The following is a 25,750-nucleotide window of genomic DNA, read 5'->3' as shown; positions in this document are numbered from 1 at the left end:
TTTGAATTACGTATTATCAATAGACATTTATTTAGAAAACGTCCTTTGTTTGTAATAAAATATTTTAAAATAACAATGTCATCGTTCTTCTATGCGGAGAACTGTGTATTTATTTTATTTTTATTTTTGCGTCATAATTTTATCTCATTTTTTAAGTCGTTAAAACACGTCTGAACAATAAGAGAATAATTTTAACAAAACTGATAATATAGACACACAATACTATTTAAGGGATTCATTTATGAGACAGAATGTTAGTATTGATGTCTCGTGATTCGATGAGCACTTGTAGCGAAACAGAACTAATATGACGAAATTTGTAAGTTTATTTTTGACCAACCTAATAACATTTTAAAGTATCTCAGTCTTAGAAGGAACGTCTATGTTGCTTATAATTTCTATTTGTTGTGTTAACTCTATTTGTGGTATTTTAGACGATCGTGGCCTTAGTGCAAGTGACCGTCTTGTTTGTAATGCAGGTATCCGTAGAACCATGCAGCGACGAATTCATCAAGGAAATGATAGTGAAAGTTTGTGGAATGAGTGAAATAAAACGTTCATTCCCTGATAACAGCCGCGCCAGCTCGTCGTTAAGCCCAAATTTTAAGGGCATGTTGACTGACGTCGAACGCGAATTCAAACATTTGGTCGAAGGCATCGAAGAAGTAGACTTGCTGCTGAAAACATCTAATAAGAAAAAACCAAAAGGTATATATCCCGGTGTGCTCCGCTAACCGTAAAAACGAGTGCGATTGGTATAGTAATCTTTCATACCATATTGAAAATATAGTTAGGTAGGTAATCAGATAGTTATTTAACTACGTTTCGTAGTAATTTTCTCGGCAAATCAGTAAAGCGATATAACCCACGTCAACGATAATTTCTTAAACGAATAAAGCGATTTCGATGATTCGCACGTTTCGTGATAGAGTTGCCCAAAATTCTAGAGCCTAGAAGAAATAAAATTCATCAAAATAGGAAGGTTGATTAGGTGTTAGGTTCATTTATTCAGAGTTTATAGAAGCGTAGAACAATTTTTTTTTTTGAGTTTTAAAATTCTGCAAGCGGTAATTGTGTGACAGTCTTATTTTGTTGTAATTCAAAAATGATTACCATATTATAATATATAGGTATATTTAAAACGTTCACCATGCAAATGTTTATATTTTCGTTTTATGTACGTGGTTTAATTTTCAAAATATGTCGACTCTTTTTGAGCTATGTATAGATTTTTGAAATAGGTATGAAATTTGCTTGAAATTAGTTTTTTTTTCAAACTTCGATAGGTAGGCACCAGATTTTTCGTTTGGTAAAAATATAAGGTTTCTCATAAGTTGTTATTGTAGCATTTTAAAAATATTTAACATACCGCTATATATTATTAAAATATTTAAAGTTCAAATTTCGACAAAATAACCGACAATTTGATAATCATTTTGTAATTATAAATTTATTGTTTAATTTTTAACTTTTATAGCAAAGATTGACATTGTAAAACGAGGTATCTCATTAGTTGTTTGTTCTGTAACCTAAAAATCTGAAAAATATCTGTACATAGGTACATAGTTTTATCCTTTATAGATATTTTCAGTTTAAATTTGAACGAAATTAGATATTTAGTCAGAGAGTAGCAATTTTTAATTATTTTATTGTAATTTAAAAATATTATTCATGAGTACTCGAAACTTTTAAAGGACGTATATAATTATATAGTTATATTTTATACACGCAATAACATTTTCAAATGCAATGTTTTCGGTAACATTTAATTCAATTACTTTAATAGGCAATATCAATAATATCATAAAATAAACTTGGTAATACAAGCCGTATTCGCTCATAATTATTATTTTATTGTCTATAATGATTTTATAGCAAATTTAACACATCAATTACGGAGAGCCACTCGACACCTATTAAGCTATACCTAAACTAAGCGTTTTGCATTTAAAATATTTTCAACGCCATCGAACTACAATGATTATTCATTTCCAATAGGTTTATCATTATTTGGTAGACGATTGGGTACATCACATAATATATTTTCTTAAATTCATCTAATCTTCCAAACATATTTATACTATGTATCTATGCCAATAGTGGAGACTTTGTTGGATATCGAGAGAGTTCTCACTCTCTCGATAGGTTAGATAGGGTACTCTCGTACCTAAAAGGTTTCTAAGACCTTATCTATAGTAAATAAAAAAATAAAATAGGAAGGTACGTAAATATTGCTTCCATATTTTTCAAAAAAACCTAATTCTTTGTGTGCTTTAGTCGAAACGACACATTACTCTTTTTAACATAACATTAATAATCAAACCAGCACCCACGGGGGTACCGTATATGCCATATGGTATACCTATATGCCGCGTTTTCTCATGAATATGTTCAAACGCCGATAGCTTTGCGTTTCCTGTATTTTAAGGTTATTAGAGTTTTATCTGTTTTCATTCCGAAAATAAATGATATAGTGACTCTTGTAATTGGTATCCAAAACAAGTGAAGTGCGCGTGTTGATAATTTTTTTCAAATATTATGGGAAAGTCGATTGAAACGTATTAAACTGTTTGTCTTGGCCGAAAAAGGAAGCGTACGATTTTGGTCGAAAGAGAATCTAACTTTTTTAAATTTGGTCGAAAAGGAAACGTTCTTGGTTGAAAACGATCTCGCGCATATAGGTGTAGGTACGTACGTCCCACTAATCCCCCTAATATTTAATGATTTATTATGTCAACCGTGCGTGCGCCCTGTGATGTTTTAAAAATGTACACAATATTATTGTAGGCACTATGTTTTAAAAATCGAAGTTTTGTAGTTCATAAAAACGTCAAGGCTACAGTGGATATATTGTATAATTTATCGTTTGTACAACGTGTAAATTAATTGTTATTTTTTTACTGATTTTTCCTTAGAACCAAACGTCACTCCACTGTGGCTGCGTCCAATTATTTTACCGGGTTTCGGAGACGACAGATCGAGACACGTGAAAATGCGTATGGTCACGCCACTCGGATGTTAATTGTAAATTAATTAATGTTGTGCAAAATATTTTTATTTTTAGGTGGTGACACCGGAAAGGCCGCCATTAGAAAACGGGGAGTGATGCAGGTGTTCAGAGAGTGCTGCGTCAAGAAGACGTGTTCAGTCGGAGATTTAAACCGTATATGCGAGAAGAAATAAACAATATGATTAATAACATTTTAACACACCTTGCTTTATTAAATTATGGTTAATAATTATTATCAGTAGTCAGTACGTTATATATATAAAAAAAAAAATACACAAATAATTATTTGTATTTTTTTTTAAAAATATATTATATTTCATGTTCCATATAATGGAGCTATTATATAAATTTCCGTAAAATCACAGACTCGTTTTTATAATAATTTTTTAAAAATCGTTATTTATATTATATTCACCGACAATCGTTTATCGTGAACTAAAATCGTGCAAACTTAACACAGGAACTAACGACTTATTATACTTATAAAAATAAATTAAAATTAACACAGTAGGACTTTAGTCAATATTTTGTTTTTAATTCTTCGGTTTTGCGCGGCGCATTGGTTACAAAGAAAAAAATAAAACTGTATCGTTATAGGTACACAGCATATTGTGTACGTATAATGTAAGTATGCATATATAAATATATATATATATGCATAAAGAATTATATATATATATATATATGATCAAAGAACCAAACAGTGTTAGAGATTTCGATGAGTTTTGACGATGGAAGTCAAAGTGGAAGACGTGCAGGCGCGGTGTTATTCCCGAGTTTCAGTGTTGCGTGGTTTTAGTATCGATGACCGATGGCATTTTGTCAAAGTATGGTTTTACAGTTTTCACTCGTCCTGGCACCGGGTCCTGGACGTTCAACGCCTGGAAGAACAACAAAAACATTGCATTAATATCGGAACGAAAAGATGGCGGTAAAACGAGTGTTTAGGTATACTGTATAATGTGCTATTATTATATATTACGACGGACAAATAATAATGTATACGATCGTGCTTTTCCCGTACACATATAATAACCATGGGGTCGTACATGTTCCCGGGTGTGCGGACAACAGTCACGTGTCTGCGCAGGACATATGCATAATATGCTGCCGGGTGTGTCCTGAGGATTTGACGTTTTACACGACGTACCCGCCGTCGAGTCTTCCCGCGCACACCTATATATATATATTTTATTTAGGATTTAGAAAATCCGCTGTACGCACCTCCCTCGGCCGCCATGTCGCCCCCCCCCCACCCTTCACGCGGGGCAGTCGATGTGCACGCGATGCGATCGTCGTACGTACAACCGCGGCGATATCGTCGGTCGGACGGTTAAATAATAATAATAATAATAATATATACTATGGATAGTGTATACACCTGCGAAGCAGATCGACGACGGTTAAATCTACTGATGCGCTTTTGCGAGGATTGCACAAACGGTCACTGTCGACACATTTCTAACGGGTCAGCGCCAAGCGATCCCCCCAATGGCAATGGTCGCTTGATTTGGTTTTGCCCGTGCCGGTGCGTTAAATCAAATTTCTATAATGCGACCTGACATTGTGCGGGACTCGAAACGGCTCGGACAGTGGACTCGACCCTGTTTACGCGGGAGACCCTGCGCGCCATATTATCTATACCTGAAAATGCGTCAATATTTCCGTGCGATAAAATCGTCGATTTTATTCTTCCCGGCACACCCTGTTTACACCACACTGTTTATGTGTCTGTATAATGACTTATATAATATATTTTATTATTGCGTGTGTACATGCAAAACAGAAAAATACATCTCGTGCCGCAGTATTCGAAGCTCAGTTTGCGGAAACGCTCTGAGCGTACCGGCCTGCGTTACTACAGCTCCCGGATGGGCGACCATCCGGGATTTTTGGCGACAAAATCTTCGCCACACATACATACATGTCCCCCCCCCGCCCACACGGTACCTGGCTAATGACCTCAGTAGTTATTGGAGCCTTAATGCTAGTAATAAAAATAAAATAAAAATACATCTTACTCGTGTTATATATACATTACGTGTACCCTATAACAATGTTATATGTTTAGAGCACCGAGCGCCGCCACTTAGCGATTCTGATTGGTAACGTACTTGTTTTGGGTAGGTATGTACATATTATTATTATTATTATTATTATTATTGTCGATGTATGATTATATATTACATTACAGTGTGGTTGAATTGTGTTATTGTTGTAGTTGTAATTATTATTATGATCGTTTGGCTTACTTTCTTCGGGACGGACGGGACCGTGTTGGGTTTAGTGGTCTTAATGTCGTTTGGCCTACCGAGCTCTTTAGAATTGGGTATAATACTATTGGATTTCGTTTTGGCATTTTCGGGCTCAGCCTGCAGCAGACTGTTGTCTACTACTAGTGTGTTACTCGTGGGGTCTTTCTGGGGTTTCACGTTTTTGTCTACCGAGGGTTTCTCTACAGACGCGGACGGTTCCAAAACACTCCGAGTATCAGACCTGTAAATCATTGTAATAAGATATAAATGTGTTTTAGAAATGACGCTAAATGTAGTTGTACGAAATACGAAGTAAATTAAAATCTACAGACGTATAAACATTCGGACTGTGTATCATATTTATAATTACGAGTATATTGTTCTTTTACATTTGTGTCAATATTTCCACTCGTCCGCAGGGAGAGTGTATAATAATATATTATATATTATGTTCATGTAGGTCCATCGTGAGAATAAGAACAAATAATAATATATGGTAATTATTATGTGGTTGTTGATGATAGAAATGAGAATGAGTGGAAAACCGAAGCAGACTAATTAATAATACAATGTACTTAGGTAATAAATACCGAAATGACAAAAACCATACGACTTCTATTTGACTTGTCGTAATATTAGGTTTGTGAATATTATGTGATACTGTGGTCAACAGTATATTATGAGAGTTAATGTGGTGTTTATATGTATGTGTGTATGTATGTGTGAGTGAACATGATTGTATTATGATATTATTATATTATTATTACAATGTATGTGTAGACGATCAAAATATGGTTATAATAATAATATATTTAACACCCAATCAGAATCTGTGGCGTCTGATGCTCATGAGTTATATTTTAGTATAATATATATATATAGGTACATATTACTATATGCAATATATTTTTTTTATCGGTAAAAAATCCTCGGCAACATGGGCCATTGGGTTAAAAACTAATATTATATAATTGCAGCGATTATAGCGTGTATTCGATAATACTTACAAAATATATTATTGTTATTGGGTTTAAAGCCCATACATTCTAAATGAATTAACATGTACAAAGGCACTGCAAGTAAGTAGGTAGTATATTATTACTATTACTGTTATAAGTGTAATATACTCAAAAAAAGTATTATTTTATTATTCGGTACTAAAAAGCTTGTTGTAATACAGCACATTTTTTTGTTCAAACGATTTTTCGTTTGCGTTTCCATCGCGTGACGTGTTTAGCGATATAATTATTATTAGTAGGTAGGTAGGTAATATTTTAATCGACGAGTTCGACCAAAGTCGTTTATTATTCAGGTATCACACGATAATATTAATAATAATAATAGTTAATTTTATCAAAACTGTCGATTAAATGTATCGGTTACGAGAGTGTCGATTTTTTTACCGCTTATTAAGAAGAACGAAAAAAATTGTAATTCTCGACTGCCGCAGTTGCAGGTATCCGATTTCATTCCGAACGTTTTATTGTTTTATACCTAATAATGTGCATAAAAACTGTAATTATGTGCACAATCGGTGCACTGTCGCAGCGACGATTATATTATAATATTACATTACAAGCTCTGATGGCTGATGTTCTAATATTTGTATCGACGCAGCGCAACAATAATATAATTTTTACTGTAATAATACAATCCAGGAAATCGAATGAAAAGATAATATTATAATACCTATACGATTTGTAATAAGATCTAAATATTGCGACAGCGATGGGTGTTGATTTCTATTAATTTATTGTAACTAGGAAGCGTATAATAACATTACAATATTATTATGCGCACAGCAGAGTTGCAAAAACTGTCTCGAAGCGGCGGATAATAATATTAAGACGGGCTCATTTCTAACGAATGTTTTCGACTGACTTTTGAGAAACGGGTACACTCGGCTAGAGTCTAATTTTTTCGCTAGGGTTTTTGTATAATAGTACCAGCGCGTCCGCCGGCGTCACTAGAGATGAAAATGTGTGTAGAAGGTGCTAAATACAGATGTGGGTACCCAACTATAAGTATAATATTATCATTATAATATGTTTTTTTTTTTTTTTTTTTAATTTGGTTGTTAACAGTATACAACTTTTAGAAATACGGGCTTGGGAGGGGGTAGCGGCCCCTAACCCCCCCCCCCTGGATCTGCTCCTGACTGGTTGGTTTATAATTTATTGCATCATTCGGCGCTGTCCGATAGCAGCACTACACGGCGATCAGAGGATTTTTCCCTTCCAAACACTTCCTTTTGTTTTTCATTTCGTTATGTATATAATATGCTTACACAATCATTTTTTTTTTTTGTTTTGTTGTAAGCTATGCATACTTTGTATTTATAAAATATTTATTTGTAAGCAGTTAGTAAACAATGAGCGTAGGTGATATTCATTAATTCATATTTTGATATTTTGATATTTTTTAAGTTCCCGGATGTCCAGGCACATAATATTTTATTATTATTTTGTTATCAACAAGAAAAAAAATTGGGCAACGTAAGGGTTTCGGTCTTTTATCAATATTGTATTAAATATTTGATTTGTTCCGCAAAATAAATAATTATAGCACAGTATAATACAATGTTACGTATATAAGTGTCGAGTACCTAATATATTTATTCCACCAATTTAAACACGAAGACATCACCCCTTACGATTCCATAATTTTGATTATTGCTCGGTGTGACAAGACGACAGAGTGATGGTATAATAGATATTGCAATCAGTGGCGTGCATTTCAAAAATGCTCTCGACGTTCAGACAAAATCATCGCTACGCCACTGATTTCAACATCGATGGTAAATTTCACCGGTGGATGATGAACGTGTAGATAATATTGATATCGGAACGACCGACGGCCGACGCACACTTACAGCGGCGAACAAGCAGACTTCAATTATACTTACCCTTCATAATATGTACACGTCATGTATTGTCAGGTATAAGCGTTAATATTATTATGTTATATAGCCATGGTTCGACGTTAGTTGCCACTATAATCGATTATTATTGTTATGATTCGTGATGATAAAATGATGAGTTTAGATAAAATACACATATTATGGTATACAATATTATAATAATATAGCGATCCATCCGCACGCGAGTGGAAACGAGACACGGAAAAATACAGTCGACTGCAAGCGTGATATTTGATGAGAATATCGTCGCGGACAACGGGCCGTGTGTATAAGATAATATCGATTTTTTTGATTCGTATTTCGGGGTGGTGAACAAAATGCTGCGTTAAGTATATATATGGACAAGTCGAGACTTGTGTGTAAAATGTACCTTCGATTTTCCCAGCAGTAAGCTTTCAGGTGATGTGGCGTGCAAGTGTTCTCGCAGCACTCTTCGACTATTACTCTTTTTCGACGACGGCTTGGAACGGTGACGTCTGAAACGAAACAAAAAAAAAAAAACGTACACGTCACGACGCTGCAGCACAAAGGTTATGTTATATAACATGATATCACAATAATTTAAATACAACGCGGCGAACGACAATAATTAATTTACAAACATAACAATTAACGGTGCTCGCCGTTGTTTTAATCGGACGGCGTATACCTAATGCGTGCGCCCGCAAACAAATTAAAGACCGAAGATTATGCAAATCGCATAATAACAGTCTAATTTCATCATCCGATGAGTCCGATTGTTATTATTATAGGTTAATTGGGATAGATAGTTATAATATATTAACAAAACAATACGGGCCCTAATCTTATTCAGCCACGACGACGATTTCCTTTGAATTCGCACCGATCCCCGACGGTGTTAATGAGACTACTACGGCCGAATCGTAAAATCAAAATAATTCATTTTTTTTTTTTCATATCTTTTCGAGTAGGAGTAAAATGTGCTTGAGAGCATTCGGCACGTATAGCCCGCATATTGATGTGCAGTCCTTAAAACACCCTTATCGATGCATATTGAATAAGCATGAGGTCTATTATATATAGTCACACGGAAGATTGGTCAAATGAATATTAAAACGACGTTGATTTAAAACATATGTTTTCGTTTACTAGGTAAATCTCGATTCTAGTGTAATGTAATATGGTTATAATTTAAAATACCATATTTTTCTTCAGAGGAGGAGAAGCGTTAATGCGCTGAAAATAAGTTTATGAGGAATGAAAATAATATTGTAAACCAATAAAAGCAGGTAAGTACCTATACTCTATAGTGAAATAATATCCACCGTCGACAGACGACAACTTCTATCACTGCAAAGGATTTCACGGTTTACCACGGAAAAAATCACTCGCTGTGGTGCAATATCATCATCGATTTACGATTATATATTTTAGATAATGTATAAATATTATAATACATAATAACCGATAAATTAAAATTGTTTGGGCATTATCTCTGCGGCTCTGCATATACAGTATATGGTTTTATTATGTTTAAAATCGTTTTAGTATACGTTTCGTGGAAAACGCCGGAATGCACGTACTTAGCAGGTGTAGTAATATTCTATTCTATATGTTTGAAACAGTTCAATTCCGGATAAAAAATGATTGCGGTAGGTCGTATATTACAGAGTAGAGTGCGAGTATAATATTTGCGACTGTAAAATATGATAATAATTGGCGTTAATGAATCGAAGCGATAGCGGTTAACGGTATTTAAATACTATTGCCGAATCGTAATAATTTTTAGTCGTGTATATCTAATAGAAAAAAATTCTCGTAAAAATGTGTTAGTGACTGAGTGGCGCGCCAAATGTGTACGCCGTGTTCGGTATTAGAGTTTATCACTAACGACTACGTTACAATTTTCTGTTATAAATTTCTCGGAACGCAAAATTTTCAATAAAAAGTGAATGAAATATGCCATTGTCTAATAAATGTGGCAAGGACACTCTAGGGCCGATCGAACGGTTTCGCTTCAGTTTTCCCCTAAATAAACTGCCAGATGATATGATATCATAAATGATATAATTTTTCTGATTGAAAAAGAAAAAATTTGGTCTGCGTCAAAGACAAAGTTACTGCGGTTTTGTGGAATTGAAATTATCTGCGCAATATTATAACGTGGCATGCGTTTTGTGTGTTAATAGTTAAACAATTAAAATATGGTAAATAAAAAATAGACCGTTGTTGAGTAGGTGTATCGACATATGAGGCAATTCCTATATGTTGTAACATTTTTTTACAAGACACTGAAAAAACCGTGCCGACGCGTGCATGTAAACCCTTGGTAATATTATAAAAGATTTGAAAAGAAAAAGTTGGAAATACAGCTGCTTGCGCGTAAGTTCGATCTCTGCGGATCCGGTTATAGACGATAATATAGATAATAATATAAATAATAATTTTTTTTAATTGTTGCGCAGCAGCTGCAGAACATTATTGCGGCCGACATGTATCATGATATTATGTGCAGGTCGCAGCGGACTCGGGCTTACCATCACTTGCCGGGTGGAAGTTGTATCCGTTGCTGCAGATCAACGCCAACACGTTGGCGAGTTGCGATCCACAAAAATGCCTCGGCGTGTCCCACGAAAAGTTTATGACCGGTGAGCTGCTAACGTGGCTGGCCAGCAACATGACTATCACCAATACCACAGTTGAGTTCATCGCACCTGAAGCAGATTATAAGTACGCAAAAATTATATTTTTGATCGGTGCAGTTATTATACACGCGCTACCTCAAATTTTCGCACCCCGTTGGCGAGTGTGCACGGGGCGTCGGAATGGTTTGAAAACCGACACGTTGCAATAATACAAAGTCGAGGGCGATGTATAAAATAACGGCGGTTTCCAAACTGTTCGCATTTAGTGTAGCGGTATACCATCGCCGATATTATTATTAATAATATAGTATAATATGTTACGCAAATCAAAAAAGACAGTGAGCAAAAGTATAGGTATATATAAGATAAATTACAAAGATTTGCAACTCCCCTACAAGCATAGCTCGTGACGGGGAGTTTTGATTGAGTTCAATTATTGACAATTTACATACATATTTCTAAAACAAAATTTTCATAATTACATCATATGTTATTTATAGATAGTTAATCGTAAATCTATTCGTGAAAGATCAACATTTTTTAAGTATAATTTCAATTCTTTTACATTTTTAAAACTAATATAGGACGAAATCCACGTACACACAAATCAATGTACCTGTCCAATAAAATACGATTGGCTTTGCGAGTTATTATCGGATCGAACTGCCGCAGTCTGCGGGGCGAATCGCAGTCGTACTCCGCAGGTATATTTGTAGATTTGTAGAGAAAGCGTCGGCGAACGAATAATATGATACGAGTCGTCGTAATATCGGTAGCGATCACCTGTAGAATATCGATTATAACTGCAGCAACGATATTGTCACATCGTCGAGAACAAGACGTTGTCAGTACCGATTGACATTTGCGAAACGAAACGGACAGTAAAGTGACAACAATCGTGGGCGAGCTCCTTTTATATAGTCGCCGAGAATCTGTGTTCCCGCCACACACACCGGTTTATAGGCCTACGGTGGAGTAGGAATAATAATTATTACTATTTAATATTTGATATTATTCATATAGTCGACAGGATCGCAGCATATTATGTGTATATATATATATATATACGATTCGTATATACATTATGGTTGGAGAACTACGCACGAGAAACTATTATTATGGCGATTTGTACGCAGGTTTGTGGGGTACAATGTTTTAACGTGTTGGTATATAGTACCTACCTATATGGGGTATTTCATAGATGTATAAGACGATTATTTTAATGATAATAACAACAAGAGTGTGCGTTACTGTCGTAATATTATCATGATTGTGCCACGGCTAACCCCGCGCCCGACCGCACGGTAAAGTCCATCATCGAGCCGCGGCTACGGCTCAGAACGCGCATTTGCGACCAGCGATGACGCACCGTATTATATTTAAATAAATAAAAAAATATGTCGTTTTGTCGAAAAAGGTACCCTAGGACGGCGGCGAAAAATCCACAGACCGACACAATACCTAACCCGACCGACTTGACGCGACCCCTCGCCTGAACACGAGGCGTTTACAGTGTTAACGGCGACATTGTCGGAAATCACACACATTCGGTGTCGCGATCAAAAATTTGTGTAGTTGCGGAATATACCGCGAAAACACCCTCAAATCTTCAGAGAACGCGGTTGTTCACGCGTCACGTTGTCAGGTGACTACCTACACGAATACTTCAGGTCAATATTAAATTGTGTTTATTACTAATATAGACGACAGTTTGAATTATTGTAATCACATATTGATCATAATTGATACGATAATATCAGTAGTAAAAAAAAGAAGTTGTCTGCCCTCCTCGTCGTCCCTTAATTTCGCCCCCGGTGCTTTTATTATACTCTATACGTGTATTACACGCCGATACGTGTTGTCGTGTTCATATTATAATAATGTGCTGACCCCGACGGGTGAATGATGAATATTATTCTTCAAATGTGTCTCACCACACAAAACATTATTCGATATTTTTGTAAACACTGAACTCACAAACTCGATATATTTTGCTCGTCAACGAAGACGTCTTGCACGTTTTTAGAAAGCAAGTCTACAGTGATATCATCATAAAAGGTATGGATTTTTGAATTAATGTTATAATTTATAAATATCCTTTATCATACTCTAAAAATGTGTGATGCGATATCGAAGATACTGCATTTGATAATTCAAATAGATTTTTTTTTACATAGGTACCGGCAAGAAAAATGATTGGTGTCTTTATTGGTTAATTACAGCGGAGCTACACACATCAACTGCACTGGAAATATCTCAATACATGGAATGTTTACGGGGCAAAACAGTGCCGAAGTCGGGAACAATTTTTATTCCATATCATGTTTTTCGCGTTCGATACGGATGCAACAGGTGCCGATTGTCTTTTTAAGCACGACCTAGGTAAAGTGGCGAAAACAAGAAACATTTTTTTTGGGCAGGCTCGAACGACCAGAGTATATTTTTTTAGCGTGGGAGAGGTGAACCCTTCCAAGACTCCTCCTGTTCTGAGGCCTACGAAAATAACAAATCGTATATTGATACTATATCAATATAATATAAGTAATATACCTACAACGCGCGTTACATAATAATGATAAGAATATAATCGAAACAATTATATGTTGACAGACACCGCCGATGATAATATTGTATATGAAATCGATCTTTGCTCGTATGGACATACTGCACAAAACGCATTCGTGTTCGAGAGCTAGTGCGGCAATAATGAATAACAATTATGATATTTTCAGAACAACTGTTTCGATTCAACTACAACGGCGTTCACGAATATATTATGTGATTTCATATATTACACCATATTTTATTGTTGAGCAATAATATACGTGTGTCAGAAGTTTGACACGGAAAACAAAATACATTATCGTAGGTGTAAGCGGTGATAATGCCGATGATATAACGTGTGCGCGGAACAATCGATTTTCCCGAAAAAAAATGTATGTAACAATAAAACATAATAATATATTGTGATCGACCTGCACACGCCGATAGGACGACATCAATACGTCATAATAATTGTGTATACTTGTGTTCTTCGTTTCTTTTTTCCTCACAATCAACGTCGTTATAAATTTGGCTTTGGCTAAGCAGGGCCATACATTTGTATGCCCCAAAAAATAGATCGCTCGAAGGACGGATTCCCGCCTGGTTGTGTATTATGTGTTTCATTACCTCGCGGGGTAAGATGAAATTATACAGTATAAAATCGTTTACACCGGTTGCGACATATCGGGTTATATGATGTGCGTGAAGGACCCGAAAAAATGCACAGATGAGTTTTATCGGCAGTTTTCACCTTCGGTCATCATGACCTATTTTCCTTGGTCCCTCGAACGTCATTAGAAACTAGAAACCAGAAATCCTACTGTACATCGTTGTCCGGTCGGTCTTGTCGACCTTTTCCATCTGAAATTCTCAAGACGTTTTTTTGTTAAGTGCACTTATCGCTATTGGCATCGCCGAAACGATCCCGTAATTAACGTATATGATAATTATAATAATATTTCCTCGCAATTAAAAATAAATGTTCGCGACGATCGAACGTCTTTACCGACGAGGGAAATAATAATTGTTCGTTGCCGTGAGCGAATAACGATCGTGACTTTTGATCGCGGTCATTCTGTCGATTAAAAAACAGTTAGACATTCAGACGACGCGTTATATAATATAAAAACGTCCCTCGAAAACCGCCGAGCGAGATAACGCATAAATATATAAGTTAAACGCCGTCCGCAACAGATGTATGCGGTACCGTCTGTATACCTCTATACCTATACAACAATTAAATCAAATAAAACATCATATAATATAATATATACGAATGAACCGAAATTCCTTTTCGCGCGAGCACGGCAATGGCCCCTTCCTCTCAAGGGCGCGACGGTTTCAATAAAAATCCGTCTCCGCGCCTAGCATTTTTTTTTATTTTTATTTTTTATTGTACATCGTTTATAATATCGTACGTGTGCACATAAATGTATACGATGGCATATATTATGCTCGGTGGCCGTAACCACTTGATAAATGAGGATTAATGATTTTTAAATTGCGCTACTCGCGTAGAGGTACCTATGCGCGAACACGCCGAAAATATTAATTAATAAACGGCGTTCAGCTGCACCGCGGCGGCGGCGGCGGCGGCGGCGGCGGCGGTAAGTCCGCCAAAAAAGACGACGCGACTCGTGCCAAAAGGGCGTCAGTCGGTCTAACAAAATAATAAGGCATGTGGGACGGCGGCGGCGGCGGCGGCGGTGGCGGTGGCGGTAATTATCGTACTTCGATTGTAATAATATTTTGTTTGTTGTTTTCTCCGAGTTTTTTGAACCGACAATTATAGGTGTTCGCCGTTGGCCACTCCGTCGCGCACCGTGTTTCTAAAATATTATAGGACCGTGGATGAGTGAGCGTCTGTATTAATAACCGAGCTTTAAAATGCCAGTGTTAGATCTTAAAGTGTTAGTTCAAACCCGAGCACTCGACATTATAATATTATTTTTCTCGAAACTGTTCGACTCCGAGAGTCGCGTGCCGTACGAACTGACCGTTGTATCGAATTTCTGTGTTTCGATATTTGAAATCTAAACGCATACCCCACTACGTTGCACATTCTACTGTGGGTCGGAAAACGAGTTCGACTGCAGTCCACGGGGTTTTGATAACTGCACTACAATCACGATGAATAGAAGATTCAAAAATATCGGAAAAAAATATGAAAAATAAAAAAATATACATATATATATATATCTATAAGTGTTTGGAAGGGACGGATTCCTGTAACGAATTACTTTTTAGAAAAAATGAACGAATCATTTTTAAAAAAACGAAATTGTTCGTTCTTTTCGAGCTCCAATTCACTCGAATACATGTAAACAATTTATATTAACATGTTTTTCTCGGTGTTTATATTGGTAAATAGTGATTGCTATCGAGTATCGAGGTTAATAGTATAATATAATATTAATTATACTGTTTAAAACATATTAAATATAGATGAATAAGAGAAAAAAAATATATTCAGTATTGTATTCTTAAGTTAAATAGTAAATTATAAATGTACTTGGAAGTATATATAAGTATAATTAAAAAGTTAAGTACCAAAGTGTATATCATAAAAAAAAACATAACATTGATGAACATAATTACATTTATTTTATTTTATTTTATTTAAAACTAAAAAAGGATCTCGTTCAATTTCCAAAGGAACGACAAAGGAAAGAATTCTTTTTTTCAAGGAACAGAACGAATTACTTTTTTTTTTTTTTAAAGAACGAGAAACGGACATACATACACTGAGGTATATGCAGAATCATATAAACCGAGTACAAAAGTGTAATAACTTGAAAATGTCGCGATTCGTTTATTATATACATTAAAACGTCCGGCGAGATACGAGCGCCTGTTTATCGGCGTGCTGCTTATAAATAAAATAATAATTATCAACCGGTTATGTCGGCGGAGGTTAAAATATTATTATCAGGGTATATAAATATACGAAATATATGTTTGGAGGCTAATGATTTTACAAATATCAACTTTTCGAGCACAAAAGTCCGATAAAACGAACCATGAAATTTGGTAATCGGACTTTCGAAAGGTCGCTCGGCTGATAATGCTTTATATCCGTACCGAACTAGCGTGTTGTACGGTTTCAAGTTTGTACTCAATTTAGCTCGTGGAATCGCATACGACCGCGACCGCGCACTATCCGCCGTCGTTTGGCGGTCGACAGTGATATGAATTATTTTTAATTTTCAAACCTAACATCGACGGAACGCGGTATAAAATATTTGAACACTGTTTTTATAGTGATTACCTACTGTCCACGTTGGTCGATAAAAGAACAGTTTCCTCGCGAAAGGGAGACACCCGCGTCATCCCGGTATAGACATACAATATTATCGACTATTTCCACGCATTGTTTATAACGAGTAATTTATATAACCGTATTAAATTACATTTTACAAGTCGTGCAATCGCACCTCTAGTATACATATACCTCCTAATCAGTACCGGTTTTTAGATCAGCGGGGGGAGGGGTAGTACGTACTACCACGGTATAAAAAACGTAATTTCTAATCCTCTCGAAAAAGCCTTTCCAAACGCCTATGGTGTACGTGAGTTTTATTCTTCCAATAAATCTTAATTTACCAAGGGGTGGGGGGAGGTGTTGCATCCTACAAGATCACCACTGAGTACAATATAGTACTCGACAAATACGTATTCTATGCCATATCATAATATGATGGGACGTCCAAGTATTAAATCTGTTTTTTTGGTTGTGGCAAAGACACAATTTGATAGCAATGAATACGAAAAGAAGCTTCGTGTGTAGTACTAATATACATTTTTTGAAGTCCCAAAAAACGTATTGTATATTTCTATATATTGGTTTATCGGTGAATGATTGTTAACATTTTAAAATCAACAGGCGTTGTCGTGAACGGGGCGAACTGCTTTCAGTCTTCAGTAACTTTGACGCTGCCGAGTTCGACGAATTCTAAAACTGTTCGTGCTTTAAAATCTTTCGAAATTGGGTAAAAGTTTTTATTACTTAGTACGATCGAAAACCGTTGAGACATTCAGTTGTATTCTTATTATTATTTTTTAGATTTTAGTCTATCTTCGTAGCATTGAATTAAATTTCGGATTAATCGCGATTTAGTACTGACAGTATAGTAGTAAATGGCACATATAAATATATTGTATTTATATCTCTCGATTAACAACAAACTATTAATACATATTAAGTCGATGCTAAGACCCATCTGGACCCAAAGCATCCAAGCAATGGGGATGTGCCAAGCCTTTCCAAATATCCAGTCCTTCCAGACAGTCTCTCTTCGCCAAATAAAATCTGCACTCTGCGCCATGGCACGTATATATGAAACATCTCACTGCACAAAGATCTAAAAATTGAAACAGTCTCTGTTACAGCTGAAATTTACTACGAAAAATTCCACAACAAATCAGTTACATAACCACCGAAATATCCAGATTGAACTTCTGCTGTATTAAATACCTAACTAAAAACTCGTTTCTCCCCAAGTCGGAGGGTTGCCACGCTGGTGGATCTCCTTCACCGCGTAATTCATGTTGTTAAATCTTAATTTTGATTACAAAGTTTACTAATAAAAAAATCAATCTAAAATAAATTACAGATTGTAAATATACTTTTGCTTAAATAAAAAAAAAAGAATATTATGTAAATACGAAAATATTATTGTATAATATATTTAGGTGACTACGACCTTGCGAAATAATAAAATTCTACAAATTTTTGACAACGGCATTTCTGCAGCAGTCTATTTTTAAACCACATGGCATGTGCATAAACTAATTAATATTGTCGGTATGATAGCACAGTGAGTAATTAATAATCACTAATTATATTATACTATGCACATTGATTTATGAAAATGGAATACAATAATAATTAATTATAATAATATTAAATTTCAAAAAATAAAAATATATATATTATAGGGGCTGAGAAAACGGATTGGACATAAATTAAAAAATAAAATATTTATAACATAATATGCGATTGCGTAATCGTGGCTCAAGGCGTTTGATGATTGGTCTATTCGTTCGGTAAAGTTTTACAATAAAATGTATACGTATATTTTAGGTACCTCGTGGCTCGCATTAACGTCATTCTACACTTATATAGGACACACACACACACACGAGTGTGATATTTTGTACTCAAACTGTGTATAATAAAATTATAAATTTTTTATTTACCTAATGATAAGGCGGAAGGAAAAAGAATAATTCTGCTCGTATAATTGTTATCGTTTAGCGGTCAATATTATATTGTACGGTATCTGTGTGAACTCTATGTCGCGGGGTTAACGACGAGGAACCGCATAATTTAACGAAAAAAACATTTTAATTACAAATTATTACAAACGCGTGATAGTGGTTTTGATTTAAGACTTAATATTTTATAGGTAGATAGATATATAGCCAGGAACCTACTATAAAATCATCACTTATTGTTGCAGCACTAGGCCAACTTCACTGACATCCAACTTTCGCGAAGAGCATATTATTATTATAATTATTTATTATTACTATATTACATATTATTATAATATCGCACGAAACACTTGTCACCGATCCGAACGACAGAAGCGGTAAAAAAACAATTATTATTGAATTATATCTAAATCAGATATAATTTTGGCAAAAAAAATAAAGAGTGAAGAGTACGAGTTTGATAAAGGGCTGAAAAAGGCAAACTTTAAGCAGGCGAGACAAGAGAAAATGAAATCCATATGACTGGAAGTGATAAGTTAAGAATAGAAACATATTTTACCACACTGGGTCGAGTGAAGAGTGAACTTGAAAAAAGATTCGCTGCTTGTATTAATACATTTGACACATATGGCTTTTTGACTAATTTTATTCAGTCTCACCAGAAGAAATAACTCAAAAAGCTAATAAGCCTTCAAGAATTATATAACGATGATTTAGAAAAATCATTCGCTTGTGAATGTGTTCATTTTCGAGCATATCTTCAAAGTATAAATAAAAATATTGATGGAGTTATCGAATTATCTAGAAAGCCGATGAATACTAGGCACAAACTATTTAATTTTGAATACAATAATTAAATATTTAAGTATTTTTTACTACCATGTTTTTTATCATTATATTTTATATCATATTTTTTATATGAATGTACGTGTATGCATTTTTGTAACAGCTGTATATTTCTATTTTACATCATTAAAATTTTAAGTAGTAAAGGAAAAAACTATAATTGTATGCTTTAACAACATATAAAACTAATATGTAAATTGTCAAACATCATTAAGTATAGATAGCCTTAGGCTAGGAATGTCTTATGTTTAAAATTAATAAAAAAAAAAAACAACATTTTTTAGACTAGAAAAATATTTATATTAAAAGGTGGCAATTTGTTTTGGGCTTAAAGCGGCACAAAAGTTAAATCCGGCACTGTATCTAATAGTATATTTTATCGAATCACATTCAAAACGTTTTTAATACTTGATAATTTTTACAACTTTGTCTAATCGTCGTCGTCGTTTAGTCTGTTGATAAATTGTAATTCGGTTAATTTTATTTAAATAAGTAGTTTACGATGATTGATATTATAATAAATATCGCAATAAATAGCCACTGAAGTCGTAGTGCAGGCGACTGTGAGAGGTTTTGTCAACCGTTGTTCAAATGTAACCTATAAACGATTTGGTCTGGTTTTTTGATGGTGTGGTGGTGTGTGGGTGGTCCGCCATTTCACACTACTGTTCGTAAAGCAAGTNGTTGTCCGCCATTTCACACTACTGTTCGTAAAGCAAGTCGCACAGCAAAGCGCACATCCACTTGCGGATGTTTAACCGAATTCGCTTTAAATTTTAAAGTCATTAAAAATGTACCTTACTTGGATAAATTTAACGATCGAACGAGTCGAAACCTCATTAGTAAGGCGTACCCACATACAAAGTCTGATTTTAAGTATTGATTTCTGTTTAACCTATTAATATTCAACCAGTAGTATGATCACTGTAAAATTACTATATTCAGGTATTATTTATTAGTTACCTATTACTATTCATTTCGAGTGTTCTATTATATATATATTATGGCCTTATATGAGCGGCAATATATTGTGATAACGAATGTACTGCAATGTGAGTTTTCGGATTGCTCCGATCGTTATTTCGTCTCCGTGTAAGGTACCCACCTAAACTATATAATATAAAGGTAATTGAAATTCTGTATTGAGTTGCCTTCGAGCTGTCGTCCATTGATCGTCCTCATTCGCGTTTCCTATAATCAATGGCAATGGCGACGAAAGTAGACAGTAGTACACGGTATAATGTTATACAACCTTAAGAGTTAAGACCATTGTAAGAACGTGCATAACTCTTTGATGACAATTGAAAATAATAGCTAATAATAACTAATAAACAGCTCGGAATAGTCCTGCACGAGTCTCCAAGGTCTGTCATCTAAAGGCGATGACCACACGACCGGTTTACTTGGCCGATATTGGTCACTGGTGATACGCATGATCAACATTGGTCTTTGCTCCTACACGAGCACACCACTGGCGTATATTTACGAGTATTATCAGTACTCAGCACTGGTATACTTGTCACGGTAATTGTATATTCTCCCACACGAGTTGTACATAGTCCACCAGTTAATAAGTTTATCAAGTCCCCTTGCACGGCCAGTCAAACGTCAGTCACCATGCCGCGTGGGAGCAAACGCCAAGTCGAATGTAAACATTGGTGGTCCTTTGACTTGTGTCAGGTTTACCGACAATCCGTCGGTACGAGCCGGTAACCAACAATATTGTACCAGTTCAACTTCCCACACGACTGCATGGTCACTGTCCACCAGAGACCAACATTGGCAAGGTACATCACCAGTCGTGCAGGACCGCCCTTTACGCAAAGGATATCGATAAGATAATTTTCAATTATTTCAGAAACTTACAGATAAACTACAGAGGAGTTAATGAAAACAAACACAGAGTTGTAAAATATAGAGGCACACCTATATGTTGGTTGTATTTTATCATCAGAAATCGTTTTACTCTCACGACTTACGTACGCTACTCTACTATAGCAGTACTTGCAGATAAAGCTGGCGTTTTGAGTATAGTCCGCTAAGTAGATTACCCAGTCAGAATTTCGATGAAAAATAGTGAATTATGTGACTGACATTTTTTCGCATGAACAAAAAAAACCTAAAGACGTGCGCATATTATCACTCGATCTTTAACATAAGGCACCTCCGCTCTAAAATCAAAATATTTTTGAGATTAATACTGTACTTTGATTTTGAAACATAATATGAGTTAGAAATAAATACAAAATTCATGATTTAATGCAAACATCGTTTTCCATTAAGAATTTAGAAACAATATGAACATATTTTATCATTTACTGAAAAATAAAAATAAGTTTTGGTGTTATTTTGTGAGTTGCAAATTATAGAATGGACTTCAACAGTTCAACGTATACTATTATAATAACAGTTATACCATCGTATTAATCGTTTTTTCATTATTTTATAATTAATAATATAATCTTAATTATAATTTATGAATCAATGTATGTAATATATCAAATAAATAGATAAAGACAACGTAATTTATAATATTATTGTTATAATGCAAATTGTATTGTTTAATGTTTTAGAAAAATTGTTATATCTTCACCCGTGTACATACACTTATACAAAACGTGCAATACTTCATGTTTCCTAATGTTTTTAAAATATCCATTCCAATGGCAATAACAAAATAAATAGTTTAATCCAACTAAAAACGATTAAGGTGGTTCATAAACATTGTTGAATTCCGATAGGCTTTTGTAGTTTCGTTAAATTTTCATAATATAAATACAAGTTTTGTCGATGTATTTTGAAACCCTTCAAATGGATTGATGGCGTAATAAGTAGGTCGTACAAATCATAAAACTATTAAAGCGAGTTTGCGATGATCCAAGTCAACCAACTAGCATTCTTTTATGGAATTCGTAATCAAGAGGATCATAGTATTACGTACACAATCATTACAAATTACAATAATGTTATAATACAGTCATATTTTCTCTGCTCGATATCTTAAAGACGATGGAGTACGATCGTGACCGTCTCGAGTTTTGTAACATATTATTATCACAGAAAAGAGCGATGAAAACTGATCGTAAGACGATCTCGATTAATTCGTATGTTGTATGTGTCGTTAGTTATTACAAAACGAATGCACAGACCACTCGGTAAGCCTCTAGATCCATATGAGTTCACTCCTTCTTGCTCGTGATGTGACTATTATGACAAGGAAAGATATATTCGCAAATATATTACGTTATTTAAAGCTAATCAAATATGTGTTTGTTTAAGTGTTCAATGTATTATTCAAAAATTTACATAATTATATGTATGGTATAATGTGACAATTTGATTTGCCCATCTAATAACACAAGAATAAATAGAAATCGACACCTCGAGTGATTCCAGTCGTTGATAAACGGTTAAAAATATATAGAATTCTCGAAATGATGTTACAAGACTTCGACTTTACAATTTTTTTAAAAGTCGTTTCAGTATTTTTTTTTTTTAGCATGGAATTCATAACCGCAATATTGCAAGCCAGACATTTTAACTGTGGGATTTTATTGATGATAATTTAGAATATAATATTATATTATATTATAAATATTTTTTTATTGGAGAGTAGAGACGATTTAAAAACAGTTGGCATGAATTAACTCTAACCCCAATGAATAAAAAATATGGTGTCTTTGAACTTCATCTTAGTGAATTGTACCCATCAAGCGAGAAAAAAATGTTTGTCATGTGTAAATCATAAAAAAAAACTGATTTAATAATTAAAATGTTTCTAGTAGTAAATATTTATATCGTTGCATACATTTTATATATTATGTTAGTTACAGGAGTGATCATCGTAGTGCATTATTTTTTCTTAGTCATAGCCAATTTTTTAGGTGAGAATAAATATTTTTTAAAAACCTCCAACCATCACGTCGTATCCTCAATTTAGAACGAATAATATTATGATAACAGTAATAATAATATTATGAATACAGATTACAATAATAATGCAAATGAATGTATAGTTATAATAATGCATAGTAAATTCTTTAACTTAACAGATTCTAGAAGTTGTTACTTGTAATGCTCATTAGACGGGCAGTCGTGCGAGTAAATATTTTGAGAGTGAGTGACGTTTTTATACATGTGGATGCGAATATTATTATTTTATTATATTTGGTAGATTTAGGACGAGACGACCAAAGTTCATGCCAAAGTTATGGCTTTCAGGCTTTGTATTATTTTATAACCTCTACACACGCAAATACGTTAACATGCATTAAACATTTTAGTTTAAAATGCAAAACAAAGAATGTTCTTGAAAACCAAATATTTTTAGTTAGAAATTTATTTGGGTTTTTAAAAAATAACATAAAAAAATTCCAATCACACCCATAAATTAGGTTGTTTACTGTAATTAATTTTACCAGCTAACTCCAGTCAGACATTAGACATACCTTATCACAGATTATATAGGTTGATTGTCCGACTTGAAAACCGAAGTCAAAAGTAACATTTTCAATGAAAAAAACTTATTATACTTTTAAATTCCAATTCAGTAGCTTTTAAATAAATGTTTAAATAATAATATAATAAATACCTTATACAATTAATCAGAGTTCTAGTGTTGTGATACACCCTTTTTAAGTGGTCTGATGGTCAAAAGATAATTTATGAGCGTGGATTTCGCGCGGCGTTTCTATAATTTGTTTAGTCTGAAGAACGAGCCAATAAAACTTATTACATGCAGAAATGAAAGAGACGAAGGCCACAAGATATATGACTATCTTTTTATGTCATAACAGTTAGTATTTCAGTAAACAGTAAAATGTTAATACACGAATACGTGTAAAACGTTTGTGTTAAATTAGATCAAAGTCCAAGTATAATTTTTTCTGTACTTAACTAATTTTAGATTTCGAGTGATGGAGTATAGTATTATTGGTTTTACAATGATGTGTGTCAAACTTTTAGCGCGCTAAAAATACTTCAGTCTTAACTTTGAGGATCATTATTGGTATAAAATTGAATTTAGTTAGTACTTTGAGGGTAAACGCTGATCATTCTTAGTAAGTTTAAAATATACAAAATAATGAGGAAAAATATAAATATATCACAGAAAACAGTAAAATTTATAGAAAACCAGTTTTTTATTTGATTTGTTATTGCAAAATGAACAGCCGATTTAAATATATTATGTGCTTATGCTCACAAAATATTTATAGATAAAATATAGTTGATAAATGTATTTTCTCAACCAAAAAGTTTAAAATATTATTACAAGTTGAAAATGATTAGTATTATTATTAATAATATCTAATTGTTTGTAAACCAATTTAAAAAAAACGAAAATACGTAGTCATACTTTTATTAATATGAGTTTGAACTTTGAAATGCATACATTTTAACACAGTTTCATATTTAATGAAAAATTTAACGGTTTTAGTTTTTTTGTTGTAATTCAAAAAATATTAACAGTATAATAATTAATGAGGACATGAAACTTTTCATTACCACATAGGTATTATATTATTATTTCTATACAAAATTAAATTACAAACAAATAAATTCACAATTTATTTATTTTTAAATCTACTTATAATAAATTGTTAGAGTACTCGAAGCGAGGGTGGACTAGAAATAAACAATAGTAAAGAATCACTGACATTTTTGGAAAAATAAAATCCTCATCGGGTGAATGGATTTTACACAATCTGGCTTACCTTCGGAAAAAAACGCGCGCACCGCGTCGATCGAACAAGACTATAATAATAATAATATTATAGCAATAACCATAATATTGTTATCATGATATAAAATAGACACGAAATAATTGTATTAAATTTTTTTTCTCATTACCTGTAATTCGTGGGTAATTATTCTAGCCGAGATCTAGAATTGCCGAGGTATCGGACAACGCGGTCGGTATAAGTAGATGTACACCGGTCTTGAGCCATTAACTAACTGACTGACTGCTGCACATGACCGGCGTTGTCGGCTTTCCGTCTGCTCTCCGTATCACCCTCTATTTATCCCATTATTATATTTTATTATTATCATCATCACCATCGCGCGCGTGTGTGTGCGCGTTCGCGTGTTCACGTATTCGCACCGTAGCCGTGTGAGTGCGTGTGCTATTATTAGAACGACTTACTATTTAATATTATAATGCTCTCGAGCACAACGGCGAGCGTTGTAGTGCGATTAAAATAATCATTGCTATAGCATAGGTATTATAGGTGTATATTTTAATAATATTATATTTATTATTTTATAACATCATCATGCCGGGTCGCACCGTGAACAATATAATATCACTACTAAACATATAATGATTTAATACGTCGTTATGAATTCAATG

The 25,750-nt window shown here is 34.1% G+C and overlaps 2 protein-coding genes across 2 annotated transcripts; one reads left to right on the top strand and one right to left on the bottom strand.

The window, feature by feature from the left end:
* The first annotated feature begins 66 nt into the window (after positions 1 to 66).
* Positions 67 to 3,694, top strand: LOC111026209. Its single transcript, XM_022304243.1, has 4 exons — positions 67 to 319; positions 435 to 708; positions 2,916 to 2,996; positions 3,065 to 3,694. Exons 1-4 carry the CDS (start codon positions 308 to 310, stop codon positions 3,181 to 3,183), a joined length of 486 nt encoding a protein of 161 aa, XP_022159935.1. The 5' UTR covers positions 67 to 307; the 3' UTR covers positions 3,184 to 3,694.
* Positions 3,525 to 25,379, bottom strand: LOC111026202. The gene is made up of 5 exons (XM_022304230.1): positions 25,249 to 25,379; positions 10,684 to 10,860; positions 8,556 to 8,661; positions 5,263 to 5,506; positions 3,525 to 3,891 (listed from the first exon to the last, which is right to left on the bottom strand). Exons 2-5 carry the CDS (start codon positions 10,853 to 10,855, stop codon positions 3,790 to 3,792), a joined length of 624 nt encoding a protein of 207 aa, XP_022159922.1. The 5' UTR covers positions 10,856 to 10,860; positions 25,249 to 25,379; the 3' UTR covers positions 3,525 to 3,789.
* Positions 25,380 to 25,750: the final 371 nt, after the last annotated feature.

This window comes from Myzus persicae, unplaced genomic scaffold, assembly GCF_001856785.1.
Source record: "Myzus persicae strain clone G006 unplaced genomic scaffold, MPER_G0061.0, whole genome shotgun sequence".
In the NCBI taxonomy this organism is placed as follows: Eukaryota; Metazoa; Arthropoda; class Insecta; order Hemiptera; family Aphididae; genus Myzus; species Myzus persicae.
This window is presented reverse-complemented; position numbering and strand designations above follow the sequence as displayed.